The sequence below is a fragment of the Phasianus colchicus genome, chromosome 1 (assembly GCF_987193195.1).
Source record: "Phasianus colchicus chromosome 1, bPhaCol1.hap1.1, whole genome shotgun sequence".
Lineage (NCBI taxonomy): Eukaryota > Metazoa > Chordata > Aves > Galliformes > Phasianidae > Phasianus > Phasianus colchicus.
In genome coordinates, this window is record NC_143436.1 from 197,412,889 (window position 1) to 197,431,855 (window position 18,967).

Here is an 18,967-nt window from a genome sequence, read left to right on the forward strand (position 1 = left end):
CTGCCTCGGCCCGGAGTGGGGGGGTGTCATAGGGCGGGGGGGGGGCGTGGGGAAGTGGAGGGTTTGGGGAGGGGAGGGGGAGCGTGGGAACGCGGGGGGGAATTTCCTCTGTTGGGGCTACAATCGTCCCCTCGAGGCGTCGCCCCCCAAACCCCACTGAGCCCCCACTCAGACACCCATAGGAGGGATGGGCGTCCTCCTGCCCCACAGTGCTGCCCTATGGGGGCTGCTCCCCGTTCCTGTGCCCATTCCGGTCTCTGTCCCCCCCTCATCCCCACCCCAATTCCCGTCCTTTTCCCCTTCCCAATCACCATCCCAGTTCCTCTCCCATCCTATCTTCATCTCTGTTCCCATCTCCATTTCCAGGACCATCTCACCCCCATACTCAAACCCAAACTCTCGTCCCCATTCCCATCCCCATCCCATCTCAATCCTCATCTTATTTCATCCCAGTCCTTTCTCCATCCTCATCCCATCCCATCCCATCCCATCCCATCCCATCCCATCCCATCCCATCCCATCCCATCCCATCCCATCCCATCCCATCCCATCCCATCCCCTTCCCCATCCTATCTCCATTACCATTCTCCATTACCATTTCTTTACTCAGAGAGTGGTGAGGTGCTGGAACAGCTGCCCAGAGAGGCTGTGGATGCCCCGTCCATCCCTGGAGGTGTTCAAGGCCAGGTTGGATGGGGCCCTGGGCAGCCTGGGCTGCTGTGAAATGTGGAGGTTGGTGGCCCTGCATTGGTGGGGGGTTGGAGTTTGATGATCTATGAGGTCCCTTCCAACCCCAACCATTCTGTGATTCTGTGATTCTGTGATTCTGTGATTCTGTGATGCTGTGATACCATCCTATCCCACCTCCACCTCTATCCCATCCCCATCCATCCTTGTCCCCACTGCCATTCCCCACCCCAGTTCCCATTCGCATCTCACCCTGTCCCCTGTCCCTATCCCCATTTCCAGGCCCAGTTCGTGTCTCCAACCCCATCCTATTCCCATCCTCATCCCACCCCATCTCCATCATAGCGCCCATCTTCATTCCCATCCCAACTTTTGTCTCCATCCCCACACTCACCCCACCCCACATCATCCCACCCCATCCCTATCCCCACCCATATCCCATCCCATTCCCATTCTACCTCCATCCTCATCTCATCCCCCTCCCATCCCCGCCCCTCCCAGCCCCCATTGCCCCGGGGTGGGGGATGGGCGCTGCTTTTGCCGCCGTTCTCCCTTTGCCGCTCGCTGAGGTCTCCGCACACGAAGTCCAATTCTGGTCACCCATCCAATCGCCGCACGCAGCCGTTCCTGCTTAGCTTTCGCGCCTCGCCGGCGGCCCCAAACCTAGTCTGCACTTCCTCCTCGCGTCCAGCAGGTGGCGCTGCGGCGCGGCGGAGGTGAGAGGGAGGGCGGAGCCGAGCGGAGGGGCGTGGCCAACATCCCGCGCACCGATTGGCCGAGAGGCGCGGCGGCGGCCCCGCCCCCTGTCAGCGAGGTGCGACGGCGGCGCGGGCGGGTGCACGGCGGGACGGGAGGGAAAGGGGGCGCCGGGGGGGAGGGGCGGCGGGACGGAACGGCAGCGTGCGGGGAGCGGGGGGGCGGTGCGGGAATAGAGAGCGGGCGGAGGGGCGCGGCCGGGAGGGGACGCGGGGCGGGGAGCGGCGCCGGGCCGGCGGGGGGCGTGGTCTGACCGAGGGGCGTGGGCAAAGGGCGTGGTCGTGTGTGGGGGCGTGGTCTGCCCAGCGGGGGGCGTGGTCAGGAGGAGAGTGTCTGAATGGGGGCGTGGTCGTGCGGGAGAGGGCGTGGCCAGACAGAACGGGCGTGATTAACACGAGGGCGTGGTCATACGGAGGGGGCGTGGTCTGGTTGACGGGGGCGTGGTGTCACGTGGCCCCGCCCCGGCCGGCAGCGCGCAGAGCGGCGGTTCGAGTCCCGGTCCGGCGCTGACCCGGCGGTGCCCCGCGGAGCGTGGAGGCCTCGATGCGGATCGGGAGCTGAGCGGGCATGGAGCTGCGGGCGGCGGCGGCGCTGTGGGTGCTGTGCGGGTTCCTTCTGCAACCGGGCCGGGCCGAGCGGCCGCCGGGCTCCCACCTGGACGAGACGGCCATCGCAGGTACGGCCGGGCCGGGGCGCCGGGGGGGGGTCGGGAGCGGCCTCGGCCGAGCGAACGCGGGGCGGGCAGCGCCTCGGGCGGTCCCCGGGCCTCGGGCTGGGATTCGGGGCCTCTCGGGTTCTGGGGGGGGGTGTCCGAGATCTGGGCGGTCCGTGGGCCGTAGGGCGGTCCGAGGCCGGCCCGGTGCCGGTGGGACCCGGAGGGGCGGCGGGGTCAGAGCGGGTCCCGGCCGGAGCCCCGCAATGAGAGAACCGTCCGGGCAGCGGCCGTTGCGTGGGGAGCGGCGGCCGCGGGGTCAGCGGGGGGCGGAGCGGCTGCGGGCGCCGCCGAGGGGACGCCGGAACCGGCAGAGCCGCTCCCGCACGGAGCGCTGCCCGCAGCCGCCACGCATCGCCGCGGCTCCCGAGGGGGGGGGAGGTGAGGTCGGTCCGACGGCCGGTCCGGCTCCGTTCCGAGCGCTCCGGGGGCCGGCTGGGAAAGTGATCTGCGCGGCCCCGCGGCCACAGGCAGGTTTGTGCCTGCGAGGAATGCTCCGGGACGGCTATTTTTGGAGGCGGCGGCGGCCCGGGGTGGTTCAGCTGCTGCCTGGGAGCGGAGCGGGCCGGGCTCCAAACCTCCACCTCGATGCGCCGCTCGGCCGCCGCCGTCCACGTGCAGCGGGTGGGAGCAGCGCGGGGCTCTGCGCGATCCGCGTCCGGACCGCCTCCCTTTGCCATGGGGCTGTGCGGGCTTGGAGAGCTCAGAACGGCCTGGGCTGGAAGGGCCTCAAGGATCGCGAAGCTCCAACCCCTCATTGCACGCAGGGCCACCAACCTCCACATTTCAGAGCAGCCCAGGCTGCCCAGGGCCCCATCCAACCTGGCCTTGAACACCTCCAGGGATGGACGGGGCATCCACAGCCTCTCTGGGCAGCTGTTCCAGCACCTCACCACTCTCACAGCAAACAACTTCCCCCTCACATCCAACTGAAATCTGCCCTCCCTCAACTTCCAACCATCTCCCCTTGTCCTGCTGTCATCTCCCCTTTCCAAGAGCTGACTCCCCTCCTGTCTGTAGGCTCCCTTTAGGTACTGAAGGCTGCAATGATTCACCCCACAGCCTTCTCTTCTCCAGGCTGAACAAGCCCAGCTCCCTCAGCCTGTCTTTGTAGTGGAGGTGCAGCTCACAGCTCAGCGTTGTGGTGCCCTGGGCTGGCAGGGAGAGCAGCAGGTCATTGCTGGACCCCATGCTTTGGGGTGCTGTGGGAAGCAGGAGTGCAGCTTGTGGCTGGCCGTGCACACAGCTGTGCTGCTGCACCATCAGCTCTGTGCACCCATCGTGCTTGCAGGGGTTGCGTGTCCTTCCCTGCTGTCCTGACCCAGTGGATGCTTTGCTGTGTGGCTGCAGGGCAGGGTCGGGGCTGCAGGGGTCCCTCAGTCCCCTCTGGGTCTGCATTCTGTGGCTGTCCATGCTGGGATTTTTGGCTGGATGTGGCACCCAGCAGGAGTGCAGCTCGTCCAGAGGGCCGTCCCCATGCCTGGCAGGGCATCATAGAATGATAGAATGGCCTGGGTTGCAAAGGAGCACAATGCTCATCCAGTTCCAACCCCCTGCTGTGTGCAGGTCACCAACCAGCAGCCCAGGCTGCCCAGAGCCACATCCAGCCTGCCTACAGGGATGGGGCATCCACAGCCTCCTTGGGCAACCTGTTCCAGTGCCTCACCACCCTCTGGCTGAAAAACTTCCTCCTCATATCCAACCTAAACCTCCCGTCTCACTTTAAAGCCATTTGCCCTCAGGGTGATGCTGGGCTGCACACCGTGGGGCTCTGGCAGCCTCAGGCCGTGCCTCCAGCAGGTATGGAAACATTGGAGGAGCAGAAGGAAGTCATTACAGGCATTACGTTACCCTGGCTGTGGGTTCTGTACACAAATCCTCCCTGCTTGTTTATGCTTCGGACGTAGCTTTGGGTGCCTGTGTTGGCTTGGCTTCCAGGCCTATTTTTAAGCAACCTACTTTTTCCACTTAGGAAAGGACACGGTTTGGGGTGAGTCCTACCCTGAATGCCCTATAGCATGGATGGGGATGGGGATGCTGTCCCAGGCACACGCTGCTCTGATGGCCCAGTGCTTCTGTATCCCCAAAAGGCCACGTTCTGAGGTCAGATGAATTCATCCCTTCCGATTTCTGCAGCTCCTGTGCCTGAACGTGTGCAGTTCTTGGAGCACAGGAACACAGCAAGCAGGGGAACGTCAGGAATGTCCCACAGCTGAGCAGCGCCGGAGCACTCAGAGCTGCAGCCACTGCAGGAAGGGGGAAATAGCACGGGATTAAGGCTGCTCAGCATTGCCTGCGTTTAGATCTGTAAGGCTGCCAGCACATAATTAATCTGTGACTAAGCAGAAGAAGAAGTTGTTTTTTCCTTCAGACAAGGAGAGGTGGGAGAAACCTGAATTTGGGGCTGGGAGAAGGATGTGGGGGCTGGGGAGGGGAGGTTGGCTTCTGCCCCCAGGTTGGATGAGAGGTGATGGGGTCAGGTTGGGTACTGGGGAAATCCCTTCTCCAAAGGGCAGCCAGCACTGGCACGGGCTGCTGGGGGGGTCAGCGACCCTGGGGGTGTCCCAGAGCCGTGGGGATGTGGCACTGAGGGAGGTGGGCAGCAGGGTGAGGTCACAGAATGGCTCCAAGATCATCCGGTCTGAACCCCCCAGTGATGTTGGAGGTGTTTTCTGGAATTGATAGCTGTATGATTGGATGGCATGGAAATGGGAGATGGGATCCCATTTATCACAGAGCTGCAGAACTGTTGAGTTGGGACCCCCACCATACGTGTGTGCGCTCAGCTCAGGGTCCAATGCCCACCCTCAGCCTTGGGCTCCCCCAGGGATGGGGTCTGCAGTGCCACGGGGTGAAGGGCATCCCCTCACATCCCACCCAGCCTCCCTCCTTCAGCTCACAGCCATCCCATCCCATCCCCTCCCACCCCTCCCCTCCCCATCTCTGTGCCCATACAGCACCAGACGCTTTGAGAACACAGCCTGAAACCTCTGCTGTTGTTGGAAGCTGGTAGTCCGTAATTGGCTTACACGTAAATGAAGTGGTCTGGCTCTAAACGGAGCTAATGGGCACTTGAATTTGATTTACTCCTGCTGCTAATCAACTGTTGCAAAGCGTGCTGTTACAAAGAGCTCACGGTTCGCTGCTGGCATCTCTTCATCAGCGCCTGAGCGCTTCGTAGGAGCATCTGTGCTCCAGAAGCTGCCATGGTGGGGTTCCTCCAGCTGTGCAGCCCCAGGTGGGGGACCAGGGCTGTGTGTCACCATGTCACAGTGTCGCCATGGCGCTGCGATGGGGGCAGTGGGCTGTTGGTGGCCCCACACGTGGCACACTGTGCGCTGGGGGCACCCATTGCAGGCAGCTCAGAGCCCACCCTGTACCCCTATAGCTGGGGGCCGCGGGGTGCCAGGAGCACAAGGACTGCTTGATTTCTGCCCCCTGCACTCCAGGTGCTGTGGTTCTCATCCTGCATCTCATGTGTTTGTCCCGTGGCCGTGGTGGGACGCGCTGCTCACCAGCATGGGGCCATGCAGGGGCTGAGCGTGGGGACAGACTGGTGCCAGCTGGGGGCTTTGTGCCACGGGGCTTTGAACGGCACTTTCTGTCTTTGGTGCTTAGAAATGATGGATGGGGAACGATGCACTGCCTCTTCTATGAGAGCCGAGCGAGGTGTTAGCACCTGGATTAGAATCATCACGTTGTGAAGGCTGGAAAAGCCATCCGAGAGCCCCAGATCACCCCACTGAGCTCAGTGCCTCCTCCCCGCAGCTCACACGAGCAGCGCATGTGCCATGGGCTGTGTGCACAAGTGTGTGCACAAGTGATGCAGGGAGAGGAGTTGCTGGTAGTGCTGTGCTAGGAGGGCTTCTGCAATGCTCACCCTGTGTGCCCACCCTGCTGTCCAGGGGTCCATAGATAACAGCAGGACAAGGGGAAATGGTCTGAAGGTGAGGGAGAGCAGATTTCAGTTGGATGTGAGGGGGAAGTTCTTTGCAGAGAGAGTGGTGAGGTGCTGGAACAGCTGCCCAGAGAGGCTGTGGATGCCCCGTCCATCCCTGGAGGTGCTCAAGGCCAGGTTGGATGGGGCCCTGGGCAGCCTGGGCTGCTCTGAAATGTGGAGGTTGGTGGCCCTGCCTGCAGCAGGCAGGTTGGAGCTTCGTGATCCCTGAGGTCCCTTCCAACCCAAACCATGCTGTGATTCTGTGCTGCATTGCTTTGGTTGGCAGGAAAAAGACAAAGCTCCTTTCTCCAGCAGGCCCAGCCCTCACCTATGAACAGGGAGATTTATTTTCAGCCTCACCATTGTTGTTGCTGCTGGTGATGACTTTGTGTTCTGCTGCGCCCTGGCAGGGAGGGGAGCTCAGCCCTGTGCAGTGGGTGGGAAGCAGAGGTGCTGAGCAGCCCCAGGGTTCCCTATGGCTGCACTGTGGGTTGTGCCCACCCTCCCTGGGTGGGGGGGGCCATGAATGCTTTCACTGCATGCACTGCACCAGGGATCCCCAGCAAGGGAAGCCCGACTGCTCTGCACACAGCAAGGGTAAAGCCATGTGGGTTCCTGGGGGTTTTTGCCAAGTTGATGGGACAAGGGGGAATGGTTTTAAACTAAGGAGGCTGTGGATGCCCCATCCCTGCAGGCATTCAAGGCCAGGCTGGATGTGGCTCTGGGCAGCCTGGGATGCTGGTTGGCCACCCTGCACACAGCAGGGGGTTGGAACTGGATGAGCATTGTGGTCCTTTGCAGCCCAGGCCATAATATGATTCTATGGTGGGCTGCCCCATGGTGGGCTGTCCCTCCCTGAGCTCCTGCATCTCCTGCAGGCAGCAGTTTTACCCCCCCAAGGGATGTGGGTTGCTGTCACTGCTCCCTTTGCACCCTTGGAGCTTTGGTGTAAATCAGAATTGGCGATTCTCCATAAGACCTGAGGGATAAATAAGGTTAAAATGGGGAGCAGATGCCCTTGTATGGCAATATGGGGCTGGTGATGCTTCCTGGAGTGAATTATGCTGTAAAGGGATGTTCCCTGTTCCTGATGGGGAAAAGCAGCAGCCCGGCACCCAAGGGACCTCCACAAGGGGCTCATGGTTTGTGGCTCATTGCGTGCCCACCCCGGCTGCTCTGTTTGCCCATAGGTGCTTCTCTTATCTTTTTGGTATACTGTAAAGAAGAGAGAGAGAAGAGAGGAGGAAGAGATGGTTTGAATGGAGGGCTGGCTTAACCACTTCCTTCCAGTGCTGCATCTCACGGCTACAACCCAGGAGCTGCTCAGAGCTGCTCAGGCTACAGAGAAAAGGAGCACAATGATCATTTAGAATCAACCCCCTGCTGTGTGCAGGTCACCAACCAGCAGACCAGGCTGCCCAGAGCCACATCCAGCCTGGCCTTGAATGCCTGCAGGGATGGGGCATCCACAGCCTCCTTGGGCAACCTGTTCCAGTGCCTCACCACCCTCTGGGTAAAAACTTCCTCCTCATATCCAACCTAAATCTGTCTCCGTTTCAAACCATCCCCCCTTGTCCTTTAGGGTTAGAGCCCAGCAATCAGAGCAGGCTGCTTGGAGCATCCCATGTGCTGCACAGCAGGCCTGGGAGGGCACCCAGCTGGGGGTGGTGAGGAAGCTGAGCTGTGCATGCTGAGCTGTGCATGCTGAGCTGTGCTGCCGTCACGCTCCTTGCAGGCAGAGCTGCTGGCACAGCTGAGCGCTGGGCTTTCAGCGGTGCTTTGAAGCGTCCCATCCATCTCCTTTGATCCCAGCACGGCTCTGCCAAGCAGCCGCCCTGCCCACGTTGCTCTGCAGGGCATCCTGCTGCAGCTCAGTGCCAGGCTGCTGCGTTGGTGCTCATCAATGAATGCTTTTTGGATGCCGGAGGGAAATGTTGTGTTCCTCTTTGCTCTGAGAAAGCCTGGAAAGCTTTTGCTTCTGCCTGCAATGTGCAATTTTGGCACGCCTTGCTCTCATTGCTCCCAGTGTCACTCAGAGCTGCAGGCTGGAGGTCCCCTGATCAGGCAATGCTGCAGCAGTGATGCAAGGAGGATCAGACGCCGTGGCAGAAGGTCGTGGTGGTTTAGATTTGGTTTCTTCTCAGCTTTCTTTGGCATGGTGCAATTTCTCAGGCAGGAGTGACTCACCGAGCTCCAGGCTGTGGTTTCCTGGCTTTCAACAGTGTTTCTTTCACTTTGTGTAAGTGATGGTTAGCTTTGCATTGCAGTGCCCCTGGGCTGCACCAATAGAAGGGCAGTGGGCAGGGATGGGGCTGTCCCTCCTCTGTCTGCCTCCTGAGGCCCCGTATGGAGCACTGCACCCAGACCTGGGACCCCAGCACAGGAGGGATATGGGATTGGATCCAGAGGTGGGTGGGGGGATGCTCAGAGGGTCCAGGGATGCTCAGAGGGTCCAGGGATGCTCAGAGGATGGAGCACCTCTCTATGGAGACAGGCTGGGGGCGTTCAGCCTGGAGAAGGGGAGGCTGCAGGGAGACCTCACTGCAGCCTTGCGGTACGTAAAGGGAGCCTATAAGCAGGAGGGCGAGTTGTAGTGCAGCAGCCCAGACCTGAGCAGTGTGAATCACACTGAGCTGCAAGTATCCTCATGCTGAAAGTATTTTAGGAACGCCCTCTTGCTCGGCTTTGTTAATGGGACACTGTGGTAGGAGCCCGTAGGGGATGCACCTGGTGTTCCTAGCAGTGCGTGGATAACCATCGCGGTGTGTTTGTGGCGTGGAGCAAAGGCTGGGAAAGCCTCTGTTGTGTGTGGCTCCTTGTTTTCATTCACCGTTTGCGGCTCTCAGAGAGAACATTGGATCACCTCCATGAGGACATTTGGTTTCCATGCAGTGGGACCAATTTGGGATGCAGGGTGGGCAGAGCTGGTGCTGCGTGCAGCCCATGGGATTCTGTTGGTCACAGCTTGGAAACCGCGCTGGGTGGATGAGCGCTCGATGGGACGTATCCCTGCCCGTGGGGGAGCTGGGGCTGCTGGAAGTGCGATTCCCAAGGAACAAAAGCAAGCAGGAGTTGGTTCTGCTGGCACCCACATGGTGTGATGTGTGCTGTCCCCATCCCCACCCATGGCCACCCCTGCCCAGCCCCGTGCAGCCTGCCAGCCTGGCTGCTCACAACCCTGGGCCGCCCCATCTCTCAGGCTGCAAATGATCAACGCTGTGATATTGAACATAATTAAGGAATCCTCGCCTGCAGGACGTGGAGGCACTGCTGCACCAAGCAGAGGACTTCCTTAAATCTAAAGGGCCCTCCCAGTTTGGAGAGCTGCGATGGTTCGATTGCCATCAGCACAGAGGGGAAGGAATGCATGAACAGTTTGGTTATTTGCTTTGGTGTTACGCAGTAACCCAAGCTTTGGTCATTGCAGCCCTTTAGAACTTTCTCTTGCTTTTTGCAGCCCGTCTTGACGTGCTGCCTTCCAGCAGGTTCTGCACAGAAGCACTGAGCTTTGCAGGGCTGGATGAAAGCAACCTGCTCACCTTCCGTGGGCAGAGAGCAAGCAGGGACCCCTGGGCTGCAGGGGAGGGCTGTGGGTGCTGGGATGGCAGTGACCCCAGGGCTCTGCTGGTGTTGGGAAACTGATTGTAAAGGCGGTGGGGCTGCACTGGGATGAGCTGGGAGATGGAAATTTGGGAGGGGGGGTTGCAAAGCACTGAAGAGGTGGGATGGCAGAGGTGGTTGGGAGCAGTGGCTGGGGGTGCTGGGATGGCTGTGCTGCTGTTAAAGCTGGAGAACCTGATGCCACGAGCAATGAGGGGACTGAGGGCAGTGAGCTTTGCTGAGCTGTGCCAAGGAGAGGAGCCCAGCTGTGCAGCCACTGGCATGGCATGGTGCTGCTGAGCCCCATGCTGGTCCCTAAGCTGCAGCAGGTGGGATGGAGGGGCTGCTGTGCTGTCCTCTGTGCCTGCATTGGGCTCCCCATGTCATCCTGGGGTACACTGGGACCCCACAGCTGCTGTGTGCTGTGCTGCTGTGTGCTGTGCTGCTGTGTGCTGTGCTGCTGTGTGCTGTGCTGCTGTACCACAGCACAGCTCCCTCCTGATTCAGGTGCCCCTCCTTGCAGAGGCACCCAAGGGTGTAGCTGAGTGTATCAAAGATCAAACGATCTAATCGTGCCTTTTGTTGGCATCTTATCTGGGCTGCTTTCTTCCTTTGTGCCTTGTGCAATCTGTCAAAGGGTAAATATTTGATTGCTTCAGGAGCTCCGTGGCAGAGGACTGGGGTGTCTGCACTGCTGTGTGTGAGCACAGAGCTCAGCTTTGCTGCTCTGCCATTGTGCTGCGCAGGCAGTGGTGCTGCTGAGGGGATGGTGATGGAAGGCAGCAGTGAGAAAGAATGAATATTTCAGTAGTGCTGAGTCAGATGTCCATCCAGTTCCAACCCCCTGCTATGTGCAGGTCACCAATCAGCAGCCCAGGCTGCCCAGAGCCACATCCAGCCTGGCCTTGAATGCCTGCAGGGATGGGGCATCCACAGCCTCCTTGGGCAACCTGTTCCAGTGCCTCACCACCCTCTGGCTGAAAAACTTCCTCCTCATATCCAACCTAAACCTCCCCTGTCTCCTTTTAAAGCCATTCCTCCCATCCCAGCTCGCTGCTTTGCTGACATCTCGGAAGCTGAACCCTCGTGGTGTGGGAAGCAGCGCAGGCAGGAAGGCCGTGTGGAGCCCTTGTTTGTATTAACACAAATATGTAAACAGTTCCTCTTTTTTCCCCAAATATCACACACTTTCTTTTTGGCTGCCGTTTTGGTGTTGACGGAAGCAGGCTGTATAAATCACAGCTGTTCTAATCGAGTTCCATCAACTCCCATCCCCACAGCTGCCCTCATTGGCGGCACCTCCTGCCCCACTGCCCCCAGTGGGGTGTCCTGGGAGGGATGGGGGGCTGTTGGTGGGACTGCTCCTCTTGGGCCTGGAATGAGGAACATTGCTTCTTAAAGCACCTGTTGATGTGGGACATCCATCAGCATGGGGCTGAGTGCCTGCTGGGCTTCTGGCGGGGGGGGGGGGCTGCATCCCAGGGGGGTGCTGGGCAGCTCCAGGGGGGAGGGTGATGGTGGGGCTGATAGCAGGGAGATAAGGAAGGATGAGGTGACAAGAGGAGGATGAGTCAGTGGGGGCTGTGGCAGTTCGGGGGAGGGTCTGTCCTGGCGTGGATGCTGGGATGAGGGTCTGTGTGTGGCTGCAGGAACCATCGCAGCCCAAGTGACGGAGTTCTGGAGTTGCAGAGGTTGGAAGGGACCTCAGATCATCGAGTTCAGCCCCACTGCTAAAGCAGGTCCTACAACAGGACCCGGTCCAAATGGGTCTGGAGTTTCTTTAGAAGGGATGGCTGTGTGTCTGCAGTGCCCCGGGGGGTGACCACCTATGGGATGTGAGGGCTGTTCCCATCCCGCTGTGATATGCACAGGCTGTTTGAAATGCAGTCTTGCTTAATCTCCCATTAATCTTAGGCAGGGCTGCTCACCCAGCCTTTGTTCTTTGTTGGGGGATGGCAGTGCCTGGGGTGGCCCCTGGAGTCCCTTCTTTATCAGATTCCCTTATCAGCAGGAGCTGCATTGCTCCTTCCAGCCTTCCACTCACACTTCTTTCTTCATACCCAGGCTGCAATTAATTAGCAGCACCCAGGCCACAATCATTGAGCAGCACCCAGTGTTGGGCAGCATCAGGGCAGAGCACACAGAGCATGAGGAGTGCAGGCACACAAAGTTATGGGAGGAGAACAGGCACAGCATCTCGTGGTGCCCCACATCCAGCTCTTCCTTGGTTGGCTCTAATGAATTGTTAGGAATATCTGGGAATGAGCACTTCTGGCTGAACCTGCGCTCATTTAGGAACCCTGGTATGGATTTATGGTAGCTGCAGGTGTTTGGTTTGGTCCTGTGCTCCATGTGAGCACGTGAAGCTCTGGCAGTGGCAAAATGATGTCTTGGTTGCTGTGCTCCTGTTTGCTGCATCACTGAGTGGCCAGGGCTCCCCTTCCCACAGAACCATAGAATGGCTTGGGTTGAAAGGATCACGAAGCTCCAACCCCCACCAATGCAGGGCCACCAACCTCCACATTTCACAGCAGCCCAGGCTGCCCAGGGCCCCATCCAACCTGGCCTTGAACACCTCCAGGGATGGACGGGGCATCCACAGCCTCTCTGGGCAGCTGTTCCAGCACCTCACCGCTCTCACAGCAAACAACTTCCTCCTCACATGCAACTGAAATCTGCCCTCCCTCAGCTTCAAACCATTTCCCCTTGTCCTGCTGTTATCTCCCCTTTCCAAGAGCTGACTCCCCTCCTGTCTGTAGGCTCCCTTTAGGTCCTGGAAGGCTGCAATGATTCACCCCGCAGCCTTCTCTTCTCCATGCTGAACAAGCCCAGCTCCCTCAGCCTGTCTTTGTAGTGGAGGTGCTGCAGCCCCTGATCATCTTTGTGGCTCCTCTGGACCCTCTCCAGCAGCTCCCTGTCTTTCTTTTCCTGGGGGCTCCAGACCTGGACGCAGTACTGCAGATGGGGCCTCACAAGAGCAGAGCAGAGGGGGACAATCACCTCCCTGCCCCTGTTGGCCACCCCTCTTCCCCTTCTGGTGCCTCTGTGTGGGGCACTGGCGTTGGTATCAGTGCTGCTATCAGTGTTGGTGCTGGTCTCAGTGCTGGTATTGGTGCTGGTATCGGTGCCAGTGCCTCACATGTTGCAGCAGGCAGCTGGGCAGATGCAGGCAGCGTCCCTGGGCACAATCAGTGCTGCTTTGCTCACTGCACGTGCAGAGCATGCGGCAGCAAACCCTGCACTTCCCTTCAGTCACCTCTCCTTCCATCGCTGGGCAGGGATGAGGTTTGGGCCCTGAAGTCGTGGGAGTTTTCCTGCCTCATTTCCTTGGATTTCAGTCTGAACCTCACGGCTCCTGATAGGAGCAGGGCTGGTGGCTCTTAGGCTCATTTCCCATTGATCTCAAGCAGTCTTTGCTTGGAAACTCTTATTCTGTGTGTGCTTACAGTGAGTCCATTGGGCAGGGGCTCACTGCTGAGCTCACAGGACCACCATGTCTTGAATGGGGTGCCTGGGCTGGGGGCTTGGGGGTGTGGGGTCTCACCGTGGATGGGGTGGGATGGAGGTTGGTGTGAGGTGGGGTGGGATGGGATGGGATGGAATGGGATAGGTGGTGCTGGTGGGGACTCAGGTGTGCAGCAGGGTCTACAGTGTTATCCTTGAACCAGAGAAAGCTGTGCGACAGCAAGCCAGAAAAATGCATTTCCTGCTCAGGAAGAAGGGTGCCTTCTCTTAGTTGGTGTGCTGCAGGAGCACCCTGCTCTTGGGCACTGTGCTGGGGGGAAAGGTTGGCTCTGGCAGCAGTGATGTTTTGTGCGTGGCTGGTGGGCTGTGCCATGGGTTGTGCCATGGGTTTTGTTGGGGTTGTGCCATGAGTTGTGTTGGGACCATGCCATGGGTTGTGCCATGTGCTGTGCCATGGGTTGTGCTGGGGCATTGCCATGGGTTGCATTGGGGCTGTGCTGTGGGTTGCATTGGGGCCATGCCATGAGTTGTGCCATGAGTTGTGTTGGGGCCATACCATGGGTTGTGCCATGGGCTGTGCCATGGGCTGTATTAGGGCTGTGCCATAGGCTGTGTCCTGGTCTGCCTCACCATGGTGTTTCCCCCCCAGCAGAGTTCTGCCGCATCGACAAGCCGCTGTGCCACGATGAGGATGAGCAGCTCAGCTTTGAGGCCGTCCGCAACATCCACAAGCAGATGGACGACGACGCCAACGGCAACGTGGACGTGGAGGAAAGCGATGAGGTTGGTGCTCCGCGTCTCCCTGCCCTTCTCTCCAGCCCTGCAGGGCTGCCCGCGTCCCAGCGTGCCGTTCTGGGGCTGTGGGCTGCACTTTGCCCACCTGCTAAGGAGACGCCATCCCATCAGTCCGAGCTCCGATCCCAGCTGTGTCTCTGAGCTCTGCAGTCCCTGCAGCGTGTGGCTTTTCTGCTGTTCTGAGGGCTCCTGTGCTTCATCTTTGGTTACATACGGGCAGTTACCAGTGCATCCCAAGGCTGGGAGACAAGTGGGTCTGCTCACGTGCCCACGGTTTTGGTTCATTGCTTCTTTTGTAACTTTGGAGCAGGGAAGGCCACCTGCTCTGCTCAAAGCTCCCTTTGCCATCTCTTGGAGCAAACACTGCTGTCCCTTCCCACTCATCCCCCAGCACACCTGGAACAGTTAGCACAGCTTTGTGCCCACTGCGGGAAAAGAAAACTCATTTCTGTTGTCTTGGCCCTTGAAATCTGAGCTGATGGCTTTATGAAAGAGAAAGGAAATGATTGCTTTCCTACATGAGCACCAAAAGAAGCAATGACTGCTGGAGCAGGGAAAGCTTTTTGTTGTTTATAACAGCTTCTCCATTGCAGTGGGTGCACAGGGTGAGGGATGCTCTCCTCTAAGCCAACAGATGGAAGTAACACAGTTGAAGTGTTAGAAAAGGCAGACCGAGGGGCTCTGCTATGGGCCATGGGATCCCCATTCCTCAGTCTGTAGAGGGCTGGGGGCTCAGTGTGGGCTGGGAGCACAGGATGGAGGGATGCAGGGCTGAGCAGAGCTGCTGTGCTCTGAGGGCTCAGTGAGGCTGTGGCTGATAGGGGAACCCTGTGGAATGGCTGCGTTTTGTTGTGAGCTCACTGAAGTGCAGCCTGCTGCTTCTGCACCCACAGCTCTGTCCTGTATTTGCTCATCCCGACGTGCTTGGCAAAGCAGAGGCTCTGAGAGCCCCTCAGTAGTGCAGTTCAGTGAGCAGCCCTGCAGAGCCCTGCTCTGGCATGCATCGGACAGAAATAGCCATCCAGAGGGTTGAACCCCATACCCAAAGGTTGAGCTGTGGGGCAGTGCTGCTGCTCCTGCAGGTCCGTGTCCCCAGGTTGGGCGCAGCAGCCCGGAGCGGTGCTTATGGGACACATTCAGCCCGGTGCTCCCATCCAGCAGTGCCATTTCCTCAGCCTAAATTCCACTGGGTGGAGTAATTAAAGCAAATGAAAAGCTTTCCCAGTCAAAGAAATGAAAAGCTTTCAGCTGTGTTGCTTGCAGCGTTTCCCTGTGGCGGCTGCAGCTCTGCCTCCATTCCTGGAGCTGTGCTGGGTTGTGCTGGGGCTGAGAAGCAGCAGCACTGCCTGCAAACCCTGCCCTGCCCTGGGATTCCTGCTGGGTCCGTCCTGCCTGCTCGCTCTGCAGTGTAGCAGTGCCATATGAGCAGTAACATTCATGGCTCTGAAGGGCTGCAGGACCCGTGGCTCAGCCTGGGCTGCTGCTGTCCTGTGAGCACAGCCTGCATGGCCCCTCATCTTCTGCCCCTCCTGTTGTGCCTAACTTTGAGATTTCATCTCTCTTGTATTTAAAGCACTGATTTTCTTGTGCAGAGTCACCGTGGATGGGCACCTGGGTGCGGTGCTGGGCAGCACTCATGGGCCAGCACCCTCCATGCTGTCACTGCCACCAGGTTTTGCTTTGCTTTCCCTTTGGGTGGGTGAGCACATGAGGCTCTGCTGGCCATATAGCAAAGCCATGTGGGTTGCACACTGCTGCATCGCTCTGGGAAAGCTCTGGGAAGCACAGAGGCTGTGCCCTGGGACAGCCACGCTCAGGTGTGCTTCACACTGGGATGTGCACAGATCCTGCCCTGCTCTGTGCTGCCCTTCAGTCCTCACTGCTTTATTCCTTCCTTCCTGGGAGCCAATTTCCAGTGAAGCAGGAGATGACATCCCTGACCTCAATTAAAGCCAAAGAGCCGTCCCTCGTGGGAGAGCTTCTAATTAGCAATCTATTTCTGCTCCCTTTGCTCACCCAGAAGGCAGCTGTGGTGGTGCAGTGCTCGGATGGGGCTGCTGGGCACAGCAGGTGCTGTCAGCCCATATTCCCAAGGAAACCAGGGGTGTCCCACCACCCTGCCCATCCTTCCTCGTTCTGATCCTACGGCCCTCAGCCACCTCCAGGCATGGGCACACAGCTCGGGCAGTGCTGGGGAAGGATTCCCCCCACATTGGACCTCGTGCAGTGGGCAGAGCTGCAGCCTGACTGCCCCACAGCCAGCAGTGCTGTGGGATGCTGTGCTCAGCGCAGAGCTGCTGGGAGCGATGCACAGCGTGGGGCTGTGCTGTGCATGTCAGTGTGCACCTCACTGAGTCCTTAAGGCTGGAGAAGCCCTCCAAGATCCCCCAGCTCCCCCCGCCGTGCCCACACTGCTACATACAACCTAAACCTCCTGCTCACACAGCCAGGATGCTTTTGGTCACACTGCTGGCTCGTGCTCTGCCCCGGATCCTTTGCAGTCACTCTGCCCCAAGCCTTTAACGCTGCGTGGTGTTGCTATGGCCAAAGTGCAGGACCCAGCACTGCTCTTGTTGGCCCCCTCTGCTGCCCCCAGCCCAGCACTGTGGTCGTGATCCCAGTCCCCACTTCCCCCCCAGCCCTCCCCCGGTGGCAGTGCTGCAGGGAGCCCTGAGCGATCGCTTTCCCTCTGTGCTCCCTGAGCTAAATATACCGGGCAGCAGCTGGCCATGCTGTGACATTGCCACGTCCCATAGGTCAGGGCTGTGGGACACAGAGTTTCTGCAGGACCCGCTGCTCAGTGTGTGCTGGGAGCAGCCCGGGCTGCTGCTGAATGCACCCTGAGAGCTCAGAGGGTGAACGCTGCGCAGCTGTACTGCTCTGTCTTCCATTGAAGCACCATCTCCTTCTGCATGGGCAGCTTTAAAGAACTGTTATGTTCTTCTTGCTCTTGGAGCGGGTCCAGAGGAGGGCACTGAGATGAGCAGAGGGCTGGAGCAGCTCTCCTGTGAGGAAAGGTTGAGGGAACTGGGATTGTTTAGCTTGGAGAAGAGAAGGCTGCAGGGAGACCTCATTGTGGCCTTCAGTGCTTGAAGGGAGTGGATAAACAGGAGGGGGAATGGCTGTTTGTGAGGGTGGATGGTGACAGGACAAGGGGGAATGGCTTTAAAGTGAGACAGGGGAGGTTTAGGTTGGATATGAGGAGGAAGTTTTTCAGCCAGAGGGTGGTGAGGCACTGGAACAGGTTGCCCAAGGAGGCTGTGGATGCCCCATCCCTGCAGGCATTCAAGGCCAGGCTGGATGTGGCTCTGGGCAGCCTGGTCTGCTGGTTGGCGACCTGCACACAGCAGGGGGTTGGAACTGGATGAGCATTGTGCTCCTTTGCAACCCAGGCCGTTCTATCATTCTGTGATTCTTCACCTTAAAATCCCTTTAGCAAAGAAGACTGCTTGTGAATCATAGAATCAGCAAGGTTGGTGAAGAGCTCTGAGGTCAAATCCAACCCAGCACACTCACTGATGGCACCAAGAAGGCTGGAAGAGCCCTCCAAGACCCCCAGCCCACCCCACTGTGCCCACATCCCGCAGCGTCACATCCCCATGGCTCTGGGACACCCCAGGGATGGTGACCCCCCCAGGCAGCCTGTGCTGGTGCTGCTCTTTGGGGGAGGAATTCCCCTGGTAGCCAACCTGGCCGTCCCCCAGCATGACTTGACTCTCACACCACATTGTGCTGGAGGGGATTTCAGCCAGGAATTATCTTTGAATGATGCTGGATGTCCCAGGAATGGGAATCTGAGCTGCAGTGCTTCCTGTGACATCCATTGGCTGTGGGGGATTGCAGGGAGGGCAGCGGATGGGATGCTGTGCAGTGCCTGTGCTGCTGGAAGGGTTAATGGAGTGCTGCTGCTGTTTCTTCTCCTAGTTCTTGAGGGAGGACCTGAACTACCACGACCCCACCGTCAAGCACAGCACCTTCCATGGTGAAGACAAACTCATCAGCGTGGAGGATCTTTGGAAGGCCTGGAAGACCTCTGAAGGTAAAAAACCCACAAAACCAACCAAGCAACCCAACCCAAACGCAAACAACACGAGCAGCCATGTGGAATGGTGCTGCACATGGGGCTCCACATGGCAGCATGTCTGTGCGTCCAGAAGGGCACTGATCTCTGCTTTGCTGCCCTTTGTGTGTCACTGTTCCAGCTTCCTTTTTTGGGCGCTTCTGGATTTTGTGGCTCTCAGTGCATTTTTCAGCTCTTAGTGCAACCTGAGGATAGCAGGGGAAGTACCACAGCACAGGGCTGGCAGCAGGGACAGGGAGGTGATTGTCCCCCTCTGCTCTGCTCTTGTGAGGCCCCATCTGCAGCACTGCGTCCAGGTCTGGAGCCCCCAGGACAAGAAGGACAGGGAGCTGTTGGAGAGGGTCCAGAGGAGCCACAAAGATGAGCAGGGGGCTGCAGCATCTCCACTACAAAGACAGGCTGAGGGAGCTGGGCTTGTTCAGCCTGGAGAAGAGAAGGCTGTGGGGTGAATCATTGCAGCCTTCCAGGACCTCAAGGGAGCCTACAGACAGGAGGGGAGTCAGCTCTTGGAAAGGGGAGATGACAGCAAGACAAGGGGAAATGGTTTGAAGTTGAGGGAGGGCAGATTTCAGTTGGATGTGAGGGGGAAGTTGTTTGCTGTGAGAGTGGTGAGGTGCTGGAACAGCTGCCCAGAGAGGCTGTGGATGCCCCGTCCATCCCTGGAGGTGTTCAAGGCCAGGTTGGATGGGGCCCTGGGCAGCCTGGGCTGCTCTGAAATGTGGAGGTTGGTGGCCCTGCCTGCAGCAGGCAGGTTGGAGCTTTATGATCCTTGAGGTCCCTTCCAACCCAAACCATGCTGTGTGTGTACGATTGGTTTCATTTCTCTGTTCCTATAAATATATGTTAGAATAGGGCCATGTGCTGCCCTGTACCAACTCCTCGAGGTTCAGGTCGTGTTCTATGGGTCAGCAGCATCCTCCGTATGGAGCAG

General features: G+C 58.8%; 1 protein-coding gene across 10 annotated transcripts in view; it reads left to right on the forward strand.

Annotated features, from left to right (window-relative positions):
• The first annotated feature begins 1,658 nt into the window (after positions 1-1,658).
• STIM1 (stromal interaction molecule 1) overlaps positions 1,659-18,967 on the forward strand; it is a 43,214-nt gene continuing 25,905 nt past the window's right edge. For 2 of the 10 annotated variants that reach the window (XM_031599234.2, XM_090134306.1), the window contains exons 1-3: positions 1,659-2,119; positions 13,810-13,943; positions 17,880-17,994. In XM_031599234.2, coding sequence (XP_031455094.2) covers positions 2,011-2,119; positions 13,810-13,943; positions 17,880-17,994 — 358 coding nt within the window. In that variant the 5' untranslated portion in view covers positions 1,659-2,010. Of the gene's footprint in view, positions 2,120-7,648; positions 8,504-13,809; positions 13,944-17,879; positions 17,995-18,967 lie in introns of those variants that run through there. The other 8 variants (XM_031599238.2, XM_090134310.1, XM_031599236.2 and 5 more) reach the window with 7 other exon arrangements.